Genomic DNA, 15915 nt, shown 5'->3' on the forward strand with positions numbered 1-15915 from the left:
TACGCTTCCACTGTCATTTGATCTAGTTAGCAGCAGCAGCAGCTTGAGGCTGGTGTCACCACCTAGTGACAAGCCACAATGGGTTTCAAGGTTTAAGTAAATCTCTTGTTAAAGCCAGTCTGGGGTAAAACAAAAAAAAACCTTTTCTCCAGGGAAAGGTTCAGTGTAGTTTTTTTTGTTCTGCCATTATTGTGGAAATCCCACCCAGTTCTGATAAAACAGCTGCTGCTGCAGCATCTGTGGTTCCTTGTAGTAGTGGCTTCTTGGGTTTGTCAACAATCCTGATTGGTTCTTTAATAATGCTCCAATTCAAATTAATGAGATAATTCTTCACATTTGAATCTTACCAGACTTTAGACAGATTTTATCCAGCCCAGTGGTCTAGTGGTAGAGTGCCCACCCTGAGACTGGTAGGTTGTGGGTTCGATCCCCAGCCGGGTCGTACCAGAAAGACTGTAAAAATGGTATCCGTTGCCTCCCTGCTTGGCACTCAGTATTCGGGCTTGGAATTGGGGGGTTAGATCACCCCAACGATTCCCGGGCGCGGCATCGCTGTTTCCCACCGCCCCTCATGGGATGGGTCAAACGTGGAGGACAAATTTCACATCCTTCAGGATTTGACAATCACTGGGACTTTAACTTGAAATCTCAGTAATCCAACTTGACCATCTTGACCACTGAACTTGCTTTAAAATCAGTTTTGAAATGTGAGGAAATAACGAGGACACTGAAAAAGTACATTTTGGGCATCGTACCCATTTTATTTAATCTTAATGCAATTTGATTCAACACAATTAGTGGACATGCAAAGTATTATATTTAAATATATACTGTATGCTTGTACCAAGTGTTCATGTTTTAAAAGTTAAATATTTAAACATTTAGGTAATAAATTACGAAAATTGAAACATTACCAAAAACACTGCCCACAATAAGTATGCACTTATAATATCGCATAAAATAGATGATGAATTTCTTGAATGGCAATGTCCTTGTTTGTACTTTTTCCAGAAAATACTTTTCAAAACAAACAAAAAAAATAAGTGCAAGACACAGAAAAACCAAAAACACATAATCAGACAAATGTCTTTGTCCTCAGCGATACGTGCCCCTCCCTCACTCAAAGGTATTATGTGTAGGATTTTCACCAAATATTACACTAACCTAGCAGAATGAAATGTGCTACACATCATAGCCACTGTGAGCGTGTCATTAGCAGCAGTTCCTATTATCTTCCGCCTTTGCGTCTAAAGATCCAGCAACCACTTTGCCAAAATAAAGGCGCAAAATTGAGCGTCTCCATCCGAAAATCAACAGTCCATTTTGTTGTGTTTTTTCTCTAAAGACTCTTGACAAAAATCCAGAATTGCCGAATGTTTGACAAAAGAAACAAGTATTGAGTAGACCACCAGAGGTAACTGACTATCACATCCATAGTTATATGTTAACAGTACTACAGCTATATCAGATAATACTACACATAGCACCTTTAAAAGCAGTTTCCATACAAACTGTTGATAGTCATAATTGTAAATACAGTCAGAAATCATCTGTACGCAAATCCTGAACCGCAGTCAACAAAAAGAACAATCAGACAGGGAGGTAACTAGAACATAGCCAATGGGGACACGCCTACGAATGTCTGGTACTGACAAATGAAGCATTATGTCACAGAGAACAGTCGAGTTCCAACGACTGTGACCGGTTTTAGAGAGTCTGTTACAATAACATTTGGGAGGAAAGCAAAGCACACATAATATTAGTCGCCTGAGTGATGGAGGTAGAAATGCCCAATAGTGGGATAATGATTGGAAACTGGAGTAGGCGGCAGAATGAAATGCAAGAATTTACTTACCTCGGCTATTTTGCTATTGTTAGAAAAAAGTGGCATATGGCTTTCCTCGCGGCAGTCTGCAACCTCACTTGGAACGTCAAGAAAGTCAAAACTTCACGCTTGTCAAGGCTGGAGTAGCTTTATGGTCTGTGAAGCTCACTCAGGGTTGGATGATTAAACTGACTGTCAAATCTGGGGTAAATATGAATCCAATACAAGAGAAAATGAGATTGCTCAGCTAGGCCCGATAGGCTGATAACAGCCAAATCTACAAGATTACTTGTAAACCTCGCTTACTTTCATGAACTGAATCTAAAGCGAAAGCTCACAGTCAAATTGTACATAACACAAAATTATTGATTAAATAACTTAAGCACTACCACGCCTGGCTAAAAGTAGTCAGCGATTTTTAAAAGTTACAGTTGATCAAACAGTTTAATCTTAAACTCTTTTGTACTTAGTCTCTGGGCTAGGCTAGGCCAGCCAGCTAACCTCTCACATGATATACCATAACCTGCTGAGGAGTTCTAAAAATGAAAAACGCACTTTGCTGTTGCTTTTCGTGCCTCGCTCTCAGATAAAATGACATAATACAAGTGCCAAGTCTGCAAGAAGCCCACAGTAAGGTTTGCAGGTCTGACACTTAACTCATATTTCCATTCCATAATTCACTCCCCAAGCGGAGATGCTGGCCCGACCAGCTCAACCTGAAGTGTGTGAGTGTATTTTGGCAACCTAATTTTACTCACTAAACAGTTGAACTAAAATAACCTCCAGTTCAGACTTTTTCTGATCCACCTTTTAGAATACAGAGTTACCTGCCCCTCGGCAGAGATGGAACCTCTTTATTATGAGCATCTGGTTCCCTCCACCTTGTCTCTGGATAAACTGAAGACTCTTTATGATCCTACTGCTCAACCCCTCACTCACATCCCCCTAGACTCGTGTGTCCAGTTTGGACTTATGGACTCCTGTAACATTAGCAAAATGAATCATTCTATGCAACGCAGTCTTTGTGTTGTAATCTATATATTTGCTTGTCTACCTCCCCTAAAGAAGAAGATCGGTCCTCTGTGATTCCCTCTGTTTTTTTCCACTGTTGAGGGTTTTCATTGTTTGCTGTTTTTAATTTTTTCCTCACACAATTAAAGGGTCTAAGGTTAGAGGTAATTGCATCTGTGGGAAATTTAGAGCACTTTGAGGAAAATTGTATTTGTGACCTAGGGGCTATACAAATACAGATTAAATTAATGAATTGATTGATTATTCCTGATTATACCATCATAATTGGTTATTCAACATGTATATATACCGACAGCCGTAATCTTCAGTTAATGCAATCAATACTGATTGCATGAGGAGAAAAGAAGGCGAAATGCCTGTTGCTTCACTGCCTGTCGTGACAAGCCTTTGAGGAATAGCCAGAAGAGTTCCCCTCATGTCCAAGTGAGAACTGGCAGGGCTGTTCGATAGATTTGACAGTCCTTGAGAGCTGCAGACTGCCCTTGCAATATAGAATGGCTTTGTTGGTCACATTTCACTTTGAGTCAGGTCCTAAGGAAATGACAACACTTGTCGACAGCGTGCGGATCTGTTCTGGTTAGCCAGTAAGAAACTGATTATGGCTTTTGACCGAGAAATACGATTTTCCTAACGAGTAAATTCCGAAGCAAAGAGTGAACAGTTCCTTTATTTCAAAGGATGGGTTCAATTCAGATGAATAACACAATAAAAAAAAATAAAAAAAAAAAAAAAAAGTGGCACTTAAAAAGCACCGTTTTGGAGTCTTTTGGTGAGAATGTCCATCAGGTTAAACTTGTACTTTTATTTATATAAAGGTAAAAAGTAAAAGACTGTGTCACATGGAGGAAGGTGAAGGAAACGTTGAGGAAATGAGAACGAATGGCGAGGTGTCAATTATGTCATATTTTCTGGGTTAAAATAAGATCTTGGTGTGCTCTTGTTTTGTTTTGTTTTCATGATTCTAGCAATGTGTTTACTCCACAGGCCTCCAAAGACACACACTTAACACTTAACAAGCCGACTAACACTAACACGTCATTTTTAGGATTTTCCAAAACTGTGGTTTGTGGTTTGTTTTTGTTTGTTTTTGTTTTTTTGAAGGTGTCAACATTAAACAAGTTAAGGTTGTAGCCTGAAAAAGCGCACAAAAATGTTTCAAGCAGTTCCAGCAGACTGTACAATCCTACATCAAGGGATGGTGTTTGATGGGGGTGCGGGCGGGTGCTTGATGATTGTGGAGTATAGAGAGATCAGTATGGCTTTAAGTTTCTGCATATATTCCTACATGTCGCTTGATTGCGCCGCCCTCGGGATGCGAAATCACATTTACTTTTGTTTGGTTGAGTGGTGCATGAAAAAAACGATGTGGATCCCACAATGGGCAAAATGATATGAGTTTTTAGAAAGATACGCGAAACCCGACAGGGCAATTAAAAAACTACATTGTCTATGGAAAGTTTAAGTTTAGGGATAGAAAATAATTGATGATATTTGATTGTCTGGGGACAAACTTAAAGGCTAAAAAAGAATTACAATAAAAATTTGTTTGCAGTTTAATACTGTGCAGTTAGTTGTTTTTCAACGTTAACGTCGCACCGAGAACTAACGATCGTGTTACCATACAATGCCAATTCAAAAAACCTATGGTCGCTATAGCAGTGTTTAATCATGCAATCCTACTTCTTGTTCTCTATCGCAGACCTCAGACCTTCATTGGTTTTGTTGCTCTGACAGCAGATCTGTTTATTTAAAGTGAAAAAACTTGTCTATTTACGAAATGAGTGAATACTGTCTTTATTTCTTTCGGATTTTGCATAACTTTAAAACTATAACTGGGGCACTGGGGGGGGGGGAGGGGGGAGGTCTTCCTCTTACTATTTTGCAAACAAATGAAGTAGCAGCCCTTTTAGAATACAAAAAACACAGTAAGAAGTCAAGGATTAGTTACTTTTATGTTGCAGTTGAATTTGAACATGATAAGAATACATCAATTTGCTGGTTGTCATCACAGCCGGAAATCCACCCTGATTCTCGCAAACACTTTGAATATTTGGACCTGAGATTTTGGTAAATTGCTGCTGAGATTCATTTCATGAGATAAGCTTTGTCGTTTCAATGATTAATGGTAGGGATGCTCTGATCGATCGGCTGCCTGTGGCAATTTTCAGGGGCCATTGGTTGACCGCAATATCAGTAACGAAAAATAAATACATGTAAAATTGGAATAATGTTGTTAACTATCAAAAAGGACCACTAGAGTCAGTATTTGAAACTGCAAACATGCAGTAAAAAAAAAAAAAATGACTGACTCGTACCTCCAGAACTTCCCATAATGGTATCAGCTGATCGGCCCATCTTCTATCACCATGATTTGTGATTGGTGAAAGTATTGATCGAGGCATCCCTAATGTGTAATGATCCCTAATGACGGTCCTTTTAAGTCATTCTTCGACAACGGCGTTGATATGTTCCAATGTACTGATAGTATGAGCTTAAATCAAATGAAATCAAAGGGATTTAGTCGCACTGCAGTCTAGAACGTTTTTTTTTTCACCAATTTCACGTTCTTATCTCAGAAAAAAAACCAAGTAAGAGAATAATTGCATTTCTGGTTATGAACAGAAGAAAGTGCTGCAGCGTTGTGCTTGAGGACAACCATACACCACAACGCCACCGGTGCGGTGTGTATTTTTCTGAAGTACTATTTGTCCCGCACTTTCCACCTTGACTGCTGACTGAAGAATCTACTGCGATGTTGGCGGGCCGGGCGTCGTGAAGACGTTCTGACAGGGTGCGAGGTGCGATCCGTGACAAGAGAGTGAAAAGTTGTGCCCCGGGGTACTGTAGTTAAAGTATTGCTTAAAGGCTTGTGGGTCAGTGAAATTAATTGAGGCGAGCTCGAACAAGTGGTGGCTGGAAACACATTTGACACCTCCACTGTTGCAAGGCCCCACCATTGACTAGCATCATTTTTGCATTACTGGATCTTGACTTAAAGGAATACTTTACCGTTTTGCTTGCATGTGTTCACATCATTTATATGTCCATCACTGATGGATGCACTGCAGCGCATGCTGCGGCGTAGAATGACATGCAAAAAAAAAAAAAAAAAAGTATCTGGCCTAGTTTTCAAGTAAGAAAAACAATTCTGGATGCAACCGTTAGCATGCATTAGCAACTCAGGCTAAGTCTATGCCAAGCTGGCTCTGTGCCCTACAACAATCTCTTCAGCTTTGCAGGGTTGGGACGAAAAGTGATATCTTCCATCTCTGCTGGCCTAATGCATGTCAAATATGTGTTAATTAAGCGCAGATAACATTCAAGAGCCTTCTGGAAAAGCAGTGAAGTATTCCTTTAACCAATGTCACTTAGATACGGTGATATGCAGCGATGTGAACGAAATGGCACAATTTAAAAAAAAAAAAAAAAGAAGAAGAAAGAAAGAAAGAAAAGTCAAGAAGAGACCAAAGTGCTCGTGACAACCAGCTGGGACTAGTTTGGGAAACGCATTGACTGAACAGAGAAAGAAACTTGGAGAGAGATACTTGCTGGCAACGAGACAAGGGCTCACCTTCCATCATGAACCAAGAAGCTAAAGAAAAAAAAAAAAAAAAAAAGGCAATAAAGGACGAAGAGTCGTGTGGGGGGGACCGGTGGATGTGCTGGGCAAGTGTTTGATTTTAAGTAGAATAAAACGAGGTCGGCCAAATGTCGTTACACGTTGGTGGAGATCTTATACTTGGGGGACATGTTATTGTGGAACCAGATGAAGCTAAAAATGACGCCCATGGTTTTGGGGATGCGCTCGTTGTAGGCGAAGGTCATGGCCTCGTGCAGCGGGACTTTGACCACCTCGATAAGCTCCCCCTCCCGGGGCTCACCTCCGCCCGCGCTCACGCAGTTGTCGTCGGAGACCTCGGCGTAAAACATGGTCTGCTTGGCGCCGGTCACGCCGACGCCTGACCTGCGCAGAGGGAAAAAAAAAAAAACGACATTCCTGTCAATGCACGTGATCATTTCTAGACATTTTTAGCGCCAGGCCAACAATCCAGAGCGACGGAGGGCGTGGAAAAAGAGACGAAGAAGCGGCTGGTTGGAACAGACGGAAAAGAATTCTGATGCTTGTCTGTGGCACTAAGAATAGGTATGTTGAGGTTCTCTTTGGGAGTGACCAGTAGGGATGGGCGATTTTATTGTCCAAAGAAATTCCCGCGGTAAGAATATGTCATATTGCGGTAACAACGATAAACTCCTGTTGACAAGCGTGCCCGCCGTGCTCGAGAATCGATCGTGGAAATCGCGTGCAAAGTGAAAAGAAACACCACGAAAACGATTTGCAAGCATCCCGTTTTACTTTTCATTCATTTTCTTTTGGGGTCGGCGGACCGGGATGTTGAGGCAGCAAACGCAAAAATGTTTAGCAAACTTTTACTGGCACGACTCCGAGTCAATCTGAGCATGGACCTTTTCAGGCTTTGCGTTCTAAAGGAACTCGAAGCAGACGTTGAACTCTTGTCGTTTATCCACGCCGTCTTTTCAAGAGCGTTCTCTCTTTCCGTTCTCTGTGGCGCTTGTTTTTAGCGAGCTGCTGCTTCTTTAAACACGGCGCGCTTCAGGCGTTCTTCCTCTTCTTCTTCCGCCTTCAGGGAGTAAACTTGCGGCGCCACACCAGGATGGGCATAGGTACTACATCGTTTTCAGTCGTTTCCAGCGTATCCGTGTAAACCGGGATTTTTTTGTTTGTTTGTTTGTTTTTAAATACGGCTTCGTGTGAACGCGTTTTTTTTCAAGTGCAGTTTCCAAAAGAAAAACTCCCAAAAGATGGAGTTTAATTGTTTTATATTTTTTTTTTATTTTATTTCTTTTAGCATCACAACAAATGCCAGAAAATATCGTGATGACATTTTTAGTCCATATCGCCCATCCCTATTGACCAGGATGGAGAGGAGCAGGAGGACTACATCAGCTGAACAGTCAGAGCATGTTAAATGTTCTGGAGATAAAGCCAGAGAGGCCAGACTGAGACGGTTTGGACCATGGACAGAGGAGAGACAGCGAACATATCAGCAGAAGGATGCTGAGGTTGGAACTGGCAGGCAGGAAGCAGAGAGGAGATTTATGGACGTAGCGAAAGAGGGCAAGAAGTGAGTTGGAGTGAGAGAAGAGGAAGCAGAGGGGAGGGTCAGAATGGAGGCAGATGATTGGCTGTGGCTTAAAAGAAGATCTGCAACATTGGGTCAGGCATTTGAACACTCACTGTTCAGCACAAGGAGCAAAACAATACTCGGTAGGGAGGCACTGATAGTACTTTTTTTTTTTACAGATCGAGTAGAGTACCAGTGTTTGCGATTCAGTACTCACCGATACCAATACTTAAGTACTTAATAATGGCATTCCACCATATAGAATTACTTTGTTTTTCTTTTTTTTGCTCTGTTATTTAAACAACATTCCCGAGCATGTTTTTGTAGAACAGGGTGACTGTCACAAATGTCACTGCAGTACAAACACAAATTTTACGAAATTGTCACATACATGCATATTCAACTGGTATCGGCACATATTTTACAAGTACGAGTAGAGTACTCAACCCTGGCATCGGTACATCCCTAATACTCGACCTTTCGTAATCGCAAACCTGGAGTGTTCGTCAAACAGCCTGATTAAATTGTGTCGAAATGTAATTGATTCCGTGAGCTTCACCTCCGTGCAACTTCAGAGGCTATTTTCAGGATCTCGCAACTCCAATCGAACTCAGCCCTGCGCTGCTGTTCAAGTCGAACTTCGTGTCGCTGCAATGCAAAATGCAGACAAAGTTCCAAATGAGCTGACAGACCCGACTAGTGCAAGTGCATAATGAACACAGAAGAAACCAGGCAGATTTCACCCCCACTGTGCCGTGGCAGTGCAGACTGGCAGAGAATTACTATCAAACTACAAAAAAAAAAAAAAAAAAAAAAAAGGAAGTTGAAAAACTTTCCCCTGCTTCAAATCAGAGAAGGGTTTCGTGCTCCGCTACGACACGGCATCGTGTTCTCCTGAGCATTTACACCCTCATAGGGGTCATGGGGGCTAAGATGATACCTATGTATCCAATGGCGGCGGCCCACACATAACAAACGGCCACAGACGACACCAACAAAACGGGAGGAGGTGTTCGAGCCAAATCAAAAACACACTCCGATCCCGGAGGATCTCGTCAGAGTTGCACCAGGTGCTGCGGTCCGATGCGGGAGCCGAAACCTTTTCACCTCCGCAAACTCGCGTCGTCGAGAGCCGTGACACACGGAGAGAGATGGACTTGATCCTCTTGGCTTCCTGATACAGTCGCAGCTATCGACTGAAACCACTGGGGTCCGTTTAACAGCAAACTTTTGGAAACGCGTGCGTCAGTCGTGGCTATTTGCATTGCAGTTTCTCACTGGAGGCATCGAAACTACGCATGAACGCGCATGGTATTATGTAGGAAAGAATAAAAATGTAAGATAATGCAAACACGTTTTATATTAAAACTCTTCAAAATAGCCACATTTCGCAGGAAGCATATTTAGAGTTATTTAACGTGTTTTTCGTTGCTGCATAACTACATGTATCTCGCTTGTATTTGATGTCTTCAGTATCTTCGTGCAGCGTAGAAAGTTGCAAACATAAAAAAAAAAAAAAAAAGATTGCATGAGAAGGTGTGTCCAAAACTTTAGACTGGTGGTGTAAAGTAATACACCTCGTAATACCAGCAATACTATCAAAAATCAAACATAAATGGTGATTTCAAAACATTAGCGAACAAAGTTTTAATAAGTCCAGCAAAAGTACACTCTGTGAGTTTAAGTCAGCTTGTCCCGAAAACTGTGCATTGTTGCTGACAACCAACCAGACAATAACAAAACAAACTACTGAAACAGATTATTTGCATTTGTTTCTTAGCGTGTACAACCGCGAAACAATTGAAAGATAACGCGCCACGTTATTTACATTGTAAACTGCAGATGATTCGGCAATTCACCTTCTCCTCCTTCAGCCATCAGCTCTCCGGGGGTTAGTTAAGTCTATCCAGCTCTCACGAGTGCTGATCCAATCACAGTTCAGTGTAAGGCGTAAGGCCAGCTGGCCTTGGCACGGCAGATTCCAGATCTGATTGGCTATCGCGACTGATTGTGGTCCGTTAACGAAGGCTGTTGATTCTGAAGGCTTAAGGCAGATTTCACAGAACCTGGCAACACAAGCTAGCTGAAATATGATTGGATAAAAAAAAATTCTACCACACTAATATACAACAATAGAGGCAGCGCAAGCGAGTGGATAATATGACATGATCAAAACACACTCAGGAACATAACTTTATTAGAATATTTTTGCGAAAAGCTACTTTCTGAGAATATTCAGGCCAGCAGAAGGCCTTGCTGGCCTGCCGCCACTGGATTTCCGCATTGGTAACAGACTCTCAGGAGGCTCCCTTCAAACACTCACTCACTCACAGCCGGCAGGTTTCCGTCCCACACACCTGTAAGAGGTGATCCTCTTCAGCTTGGAGGCGGGCACGTCGTAGCCGCACTCCTCCAGCACCTCCTGCCGAGCGATCTCCTCCAGGGAGAGGTCGGGTTTGTCCACCAGCCCGGCGCACAGCTCATAGGTGACCCCCGCCGACGCCGGGGGCCACTGGGAGTTGCTCTCGCCCTCCGAGGCCGACGGGCCCTCCGGGGACTCGGAGGCAGAGGCTTCAGCGGCGCCACCCTCGCTCTTTTCCGCGGACTTGGGCGGCTGCGATTTGGCTCTTTCCCACTCGCTCATGTATACAGCTGCAGAGGTGGAGACGATGTTGGGTTAGGGGGTGACACACGTGAAGTATGAGGACATGTGTAGATGTGATTTTCTAATGACGTTCAGTAGTGGGAAAAGTTTTTACAAAATCCCAATTATTGTCAATAAATCTCTAAATTAATTAATTAATAAATTTCTAAAGGTTTGGGTACCCTAGTAGCACAGAAAAAAATAAATATTGTTGTTTATTATTAATAAGACAAAATAAGAAAACAAAATTCTTGTAGTTCTTCTTCTGGATGTGTGTTGCAAGGGGCGTCATCTTGCGGAAACATCCAGTTCTAAGCTAGACGTAAAAGTGCACATTCATCATGGGAGTAAATGTTGGAGGCTGGACTAAAATAAACTTCCCACCACTGTACAAAGGAAGGCTCAGGAAAAAAAAAAAAAAGAAGTGTAAAACAAAAGCCAACAGGAAATGTCTAACACACAGAGACAACTTTTATATTCTTACAAGGGTTTGAAAATATCTGCCCTTTATACAATTATGCAGATTTTTTATTTTTTTTTCATCTATTCCAAGCATGAATCTTCCTCTTTTTGATAGTAAAGGTCTGCAGCATAGATGAGGTAGCCTATACGAGCGAGGCAAGGCCCGGGGGCCACATGTAGCCCGGTAAGCTTTTTAATCCAGCCCGCCAAACTTGAAGAAATTCTATTCATAGCAAGTAAGTAATAAAACAGCTGTATTTCATCCATTTTTTTCAGTGTTTAAAGAGTCATTTCAATAAAGAGCTAAATATATTTTGTTCATTTTCAATTCACATTAAACCACATATTTCCTACATAGCCCATTATATATTTTTCCTCCTGTGAGGTGGTTCACCAAAACACTCCATCCATCTGCTGTTGCTCCGGCACATCTGTCAGAATTTTAGAAGCGCTTGTGGCCCCCACCAGTCAAAAAGTTTGCCCACCCCTGAGCTATACTGTCACCTTATTAGACTGAGGACTTGTACCTACTCAGCACACTGCTTAGAAAATAATGTAATGTGATGTGAGGAACTCAAGGTAAAACAGGCGAAAATAGTTGGTAACAGTCGCTTCGTTTTTGAAAGTTAAAGATTTAATGCATCAGCATAATAATAATAATCAACTTTGTTTGGTCGCTTTTAAATTTCTACTCCATTTTTACTCAAATATCGCAGATATTTCTACCAACAATTGCAGGTTAAATTTCAGTGAAGTCTGGACAAGTCAATACCGTTTCCACCAAGCGTAAAATAAAATGAGGCAACGTGGTGAAGCAGTTTGCAGGCATTGCTGCCATGCTAGCAGTTAGCAACGGCAAAGCACGTGGCCATTACCCGCTCACATGGTGCAGGAAGTGAGTCGTGGGTGGATTTATTCTCCCTCCGCTTTGAGTGACATGTTAACCCGGTTAGTGTTTATAGAAATCACTGACATGCGCCTCATGAAACACTAGCCGTCAAACGAGCAGCAAGCCAACAGGGTGTATCTGTGTTTCCCTCTTTGAGGAAACTCTTTAAGGTCAAGGACTGTGACGCATGAGAAATGTGGTGATTTAACCATCAAGGTCCGCACACGGTCCTTATCAAAGGATGTTACGTTACATTAGGAGGGATTAAACTTTACGGCACTTGCCATGTTTTTATTATTTATTCCTGGGTGAAACATGGCATATGTAGATTTTTTTTTTATTGACTTCATCAGAACATAGTTGCCATACATCATTGTTCATCATAAATAAGCTGCCCAGTGTGCGCCACTGTACACTCCCTCTTAAAAAAACATACAATCAAAGTTGCAGACAAGCTGTGATTTCTTTCAGATAACGAATTGTTGTGTTTTTTTTTTTCTTTCACCCGATAGCAAAGAGAAGGAGACGAGGAAATAAATTTATCAATGCCCAGACTTCCTTGAATTTAGCACGCTGCAGCGTGGAACAGTCCCTGGTGGCTCCTAACAAAGGGGGCTGGGCCGCTTTGTAAGAGGGCCTCTTGCGATCTATTTATGAGTCTGCATTGTTAATAGGATAAACAGCGTTTGTAGTGTTCTGCCTTCCGAGGGGACGTGCCCTCAGATGTGCAACAATCTGGGGGAGGTGGGGGGGAAGGTGGGGGGGGGGGGGGCAGGGTGGCAAGAAAGGACGAAATGGCACGGCTCCGTCGCCAGAGCCAAACCAGTCTGCATGGCAACGTACCAGGACGGAACTGCTTGACGAGGACAAAACAGTGTGAGGTGGTGTTGAAGATCAGGACAGATACGCTGCAAGGAACAGGGGGAAAAAGATATATTAAACAGGAAAAAATGCAACAACATACTACATACTGCATAATGGGTAACAGGGTGGCCATGTCGGAAGCATATAGAGTATTCAAGTTCAAAAGGAAAAGTAGGTTAAGTTGACAAAGGATCAGGAGTCACCGAAAAGAACTGGGATAAAAAAAAAAAAATGCATATATATGTATATATATGTATATATGTATATTTATGTATATTTTGTGTTTAAGTAAAGGGATTATTTCTACAAGAAACTGTCTTTGCTACTCAGACAAGATTTCACTACCTTATGAACAGAAAGGCAACTGCAGTGGAAAAAAAGCAACGTATTTAGCGCTTTGTTGACAGCCTGCCCCAAAAAGATTTGTAACTTTCTTGCTAAAAGCAAGAAAGTATCCATACACAAGTATCCAAGTAGAAGTATGGGTACTTGTGGAAACAAACACTCTGATAAAAGTAGTGACTCAACTCCTTTACTCAACTAAAAGTAAGTACAGGATATGAAAAGTATTTAAATAAAAAAACATTTATTTATTTTTTTTTTTACCATTAACGAAACAATCCATTAGTTGATCACTTTGCAAAAATGACAAAGTTGTAACAGAAGAAATATCTCCACTTCAAGCAACAACAACAAATTACAAAAGCACTTTTAAAACACAAACATAATGAGCAATTTTTCTTCCATGTTTGTGTGCAAATGTATGGAATAAAAGTAAAAAGTTGTCAGAAAAAGAAATACTCAAGTAAAGCACAGATACGTGAAAAATGCATTACAAATTATTAAAATACTCAAGTACAGAAAGTATTTTCGTATTTTCTTGTTACTTCCCACTTCTGCTGAATGCTATCATGGCATTACCACTGTATGATATAATTCTGACAAATTATGATATGACGCATTATGTTGTGCTGAAAAGAAATGCTCGGAGGAGTGACGGGCGGAAATTAGGCAAGCGGCAGGGCTCGGTCTGAACAAATTGCCTGTTCGTCGACAGGCTGACAAACACAAACTAACAACCGGACATATTCGCACCTACGGGCAATTGGGAGTTGCCAGTCAACCTGCTTGAGCCCGTTGGGCGAAAACTAGTTGGGAGTGCCCGGAGGGGCAAACGCAAGCTACACAGAGAGAAGCCACTGAGGGAAAGGTATGGGAACAATGATAAAAAAGGGAATCGTCAATAAAACCAGGACGGCCCTGATGAGTAAGCAAGTGGTACAAATTACTATGGTAATGCCAGAGAGGAAGTGAATCTGAAAGCGCAACGTGACCTCAGGCCGTGATGTTAATTTGGTTACATTGGCAAACCGACACCACTTGAAAGAGTCATCGCATGTGTTCATGATGCAGCATTTCTCTGAATTAGATTCAGCTTAACATCGTTGAAAATTATAGCTGTTAATTAATTACGTAAAAAAACAAAAAAACATCATAACCACTCGCGTACAATAAGTTAGTAATGTAGCACTTTTTGTGTAATGTTTGTCAAAGGTCACGAGCGAAGGATTATTTAAATCCGGCCAACGAAGAGCAAATACAAATATCTTGTCTCCGTTTTCTGAAGTCACGTGTTGTCTGCCTTGTGACGGCATCCAACGGCTGTGCGCCCTCACGTGCAGGTGGTTTTACTGCACCTCCGTGACTGTCGCTGCCATTGGAGCCCCCGAGGCCTGGGCTCTGTGTTGGGAAAGCGGATGTGTCAGAGGCAGCAGGAAGCCCTGCCCTGTCTTTCCCAGGGCGAGAGGGAACCAGAACATTGATATTACAACCCGCTTCTCATAATAGTGCTTGTGCTGATACTAATATAGTATCCGCTTTTTCGGCGCAGTTATTTCAAGTGAAAGTCTAATTTGTATTATAAACATCCGGGCCAAGAGAAATCGCCACTGATATTTGTGACAGCCGGGGCTTCTCCGCGCTGGGAAAGTGAAATGGACAACTGCGGATTAGATAATGGGGTAATGTTTGGTCCAAAAGCGGGATACACCGGCATCAGGAATCAAAAGGGAGTCCAGTGGGGCAGGTCTGGGTCTGCGGTTCCACGTCATTACCGCAGGTCTACGGCTTTCAGGCCCAAGATATTCCCCGGTGGTCAAAACAAGGAGCAAGCTAAATGGACATTCAGGGCTCTTCATGCACCGTTTAGCTTCCTCCGCATTGCTTCCAGCTGGGTACTGGGAAACTGATCATAGTAGACAAAACCAGAAGGTGGACGGCTTAAAGGCGCAGCGTGTAAAATTCTGTCGTGTAGGGCTCAAGTTTTAGGTTGCAGCGCAGATTCAGTCACGCTCCCTCTCCCGAGCTTGGCAGTGAACTACGGTGGCCTTCGTGCATCAGACAGGAAGTCCTCGACAACAAGGTTCCCATAAATCCACCTGCTGGAACCATTTGTGTCCCTGACTTTAAGGAATGGTCAGGCAAGGCAGCCAGTATTGCGATGTTTCTGGAACTAGCCATCCGTATTAGCACCCAGGGCTAATGTTTGCCATATTCACTTTACTCAACCGCTCAAATGCATTTTGTTCTGTGTTGTATCATTATCTGACTTATCTGAACTACTACTCCAGAAACTGGGTACGATTTACTTCAGAATACCTTTCACCAAAACCCCTGATGTGAATGAAGTGGAAGTGAAAGCAAGCTAGGCATAGAAAGAGTAATCCATAGTACTCCTTAGGTTAAAACTTAAAAGCTTTAAAAAACACTGACCTATTTAAGCTGTATTTGAATAGGCAGATCATTTAAAAGGAATGAAAGACATCATTATGGTTGTATTAGGTGAATTTAGGGATGTTCTGAATGTACTCTTCACATTCAGAGATATTTAATATCCAAAGCCGTGTTCACACTCAAATTCTGGAGAATCCAAGAGTGGTTGAGAATGAACAGAACTAATTATGTGAGGGGCAATGAGAGCCAAACTGCTGAACACTGATTTGTTGTTGTATAGGTTGAATGGCATACGCCCCCAGTGTCTGTTGCACTGACTGCT

At 42.1% G+C, this 15915-nt stretch overlaps 1 protein-coding gene across 1 annotated transcript in view; it reads right to left on the bottom strand.

The window, feature by feature from the left end:
• Window positions 1-736: 736 nt before the first annotated feature.
• Window positions 737-15915, bottom strand: part of nudt14 (nudix (nucleoside diphosphate linked moiety X)-type motif 14) — a 28297-nt gene continuing 13118 nt past the window's right edge. The window contains exons 3-5 of the mRNA XM_076037532.1: window positions 12840-12904; window positions 10359-10653; window positions 737-6821 (exon numbers count right to left, since the gene is read on the bottom strand). Of these exons, the coding sequence (XP_075893647.1) occupies window positions 6572-6821; window positions 10359-10653; window positions 12840-12904 (610 nt within the window). The 3' untranslated portion in view covers window positions 737-6571. The remainder of the gene's footprint in view (window positions 6822-10358; window positions 10654-12839; window positions 12905-15915) is intronic.

This window comes from Nelusetta ayraudi, unplaced genomic scaffold (assembly GCF_046127955.1).
Source record: "Nelusetta ayraudi isolate G7.1 ecotype Tasmania unplaced genomic scaffold, CSIRO-AGI_Nayr_v1 ptg000052l, whole genome shotgun sequence".
Lineage (NCBI taxonomy): Eukaryota > Metazoa > Chordata > Actinopteri > Tetraodontiformes > Monacanthidae > Nelusetta > Nelusetta ayraudi.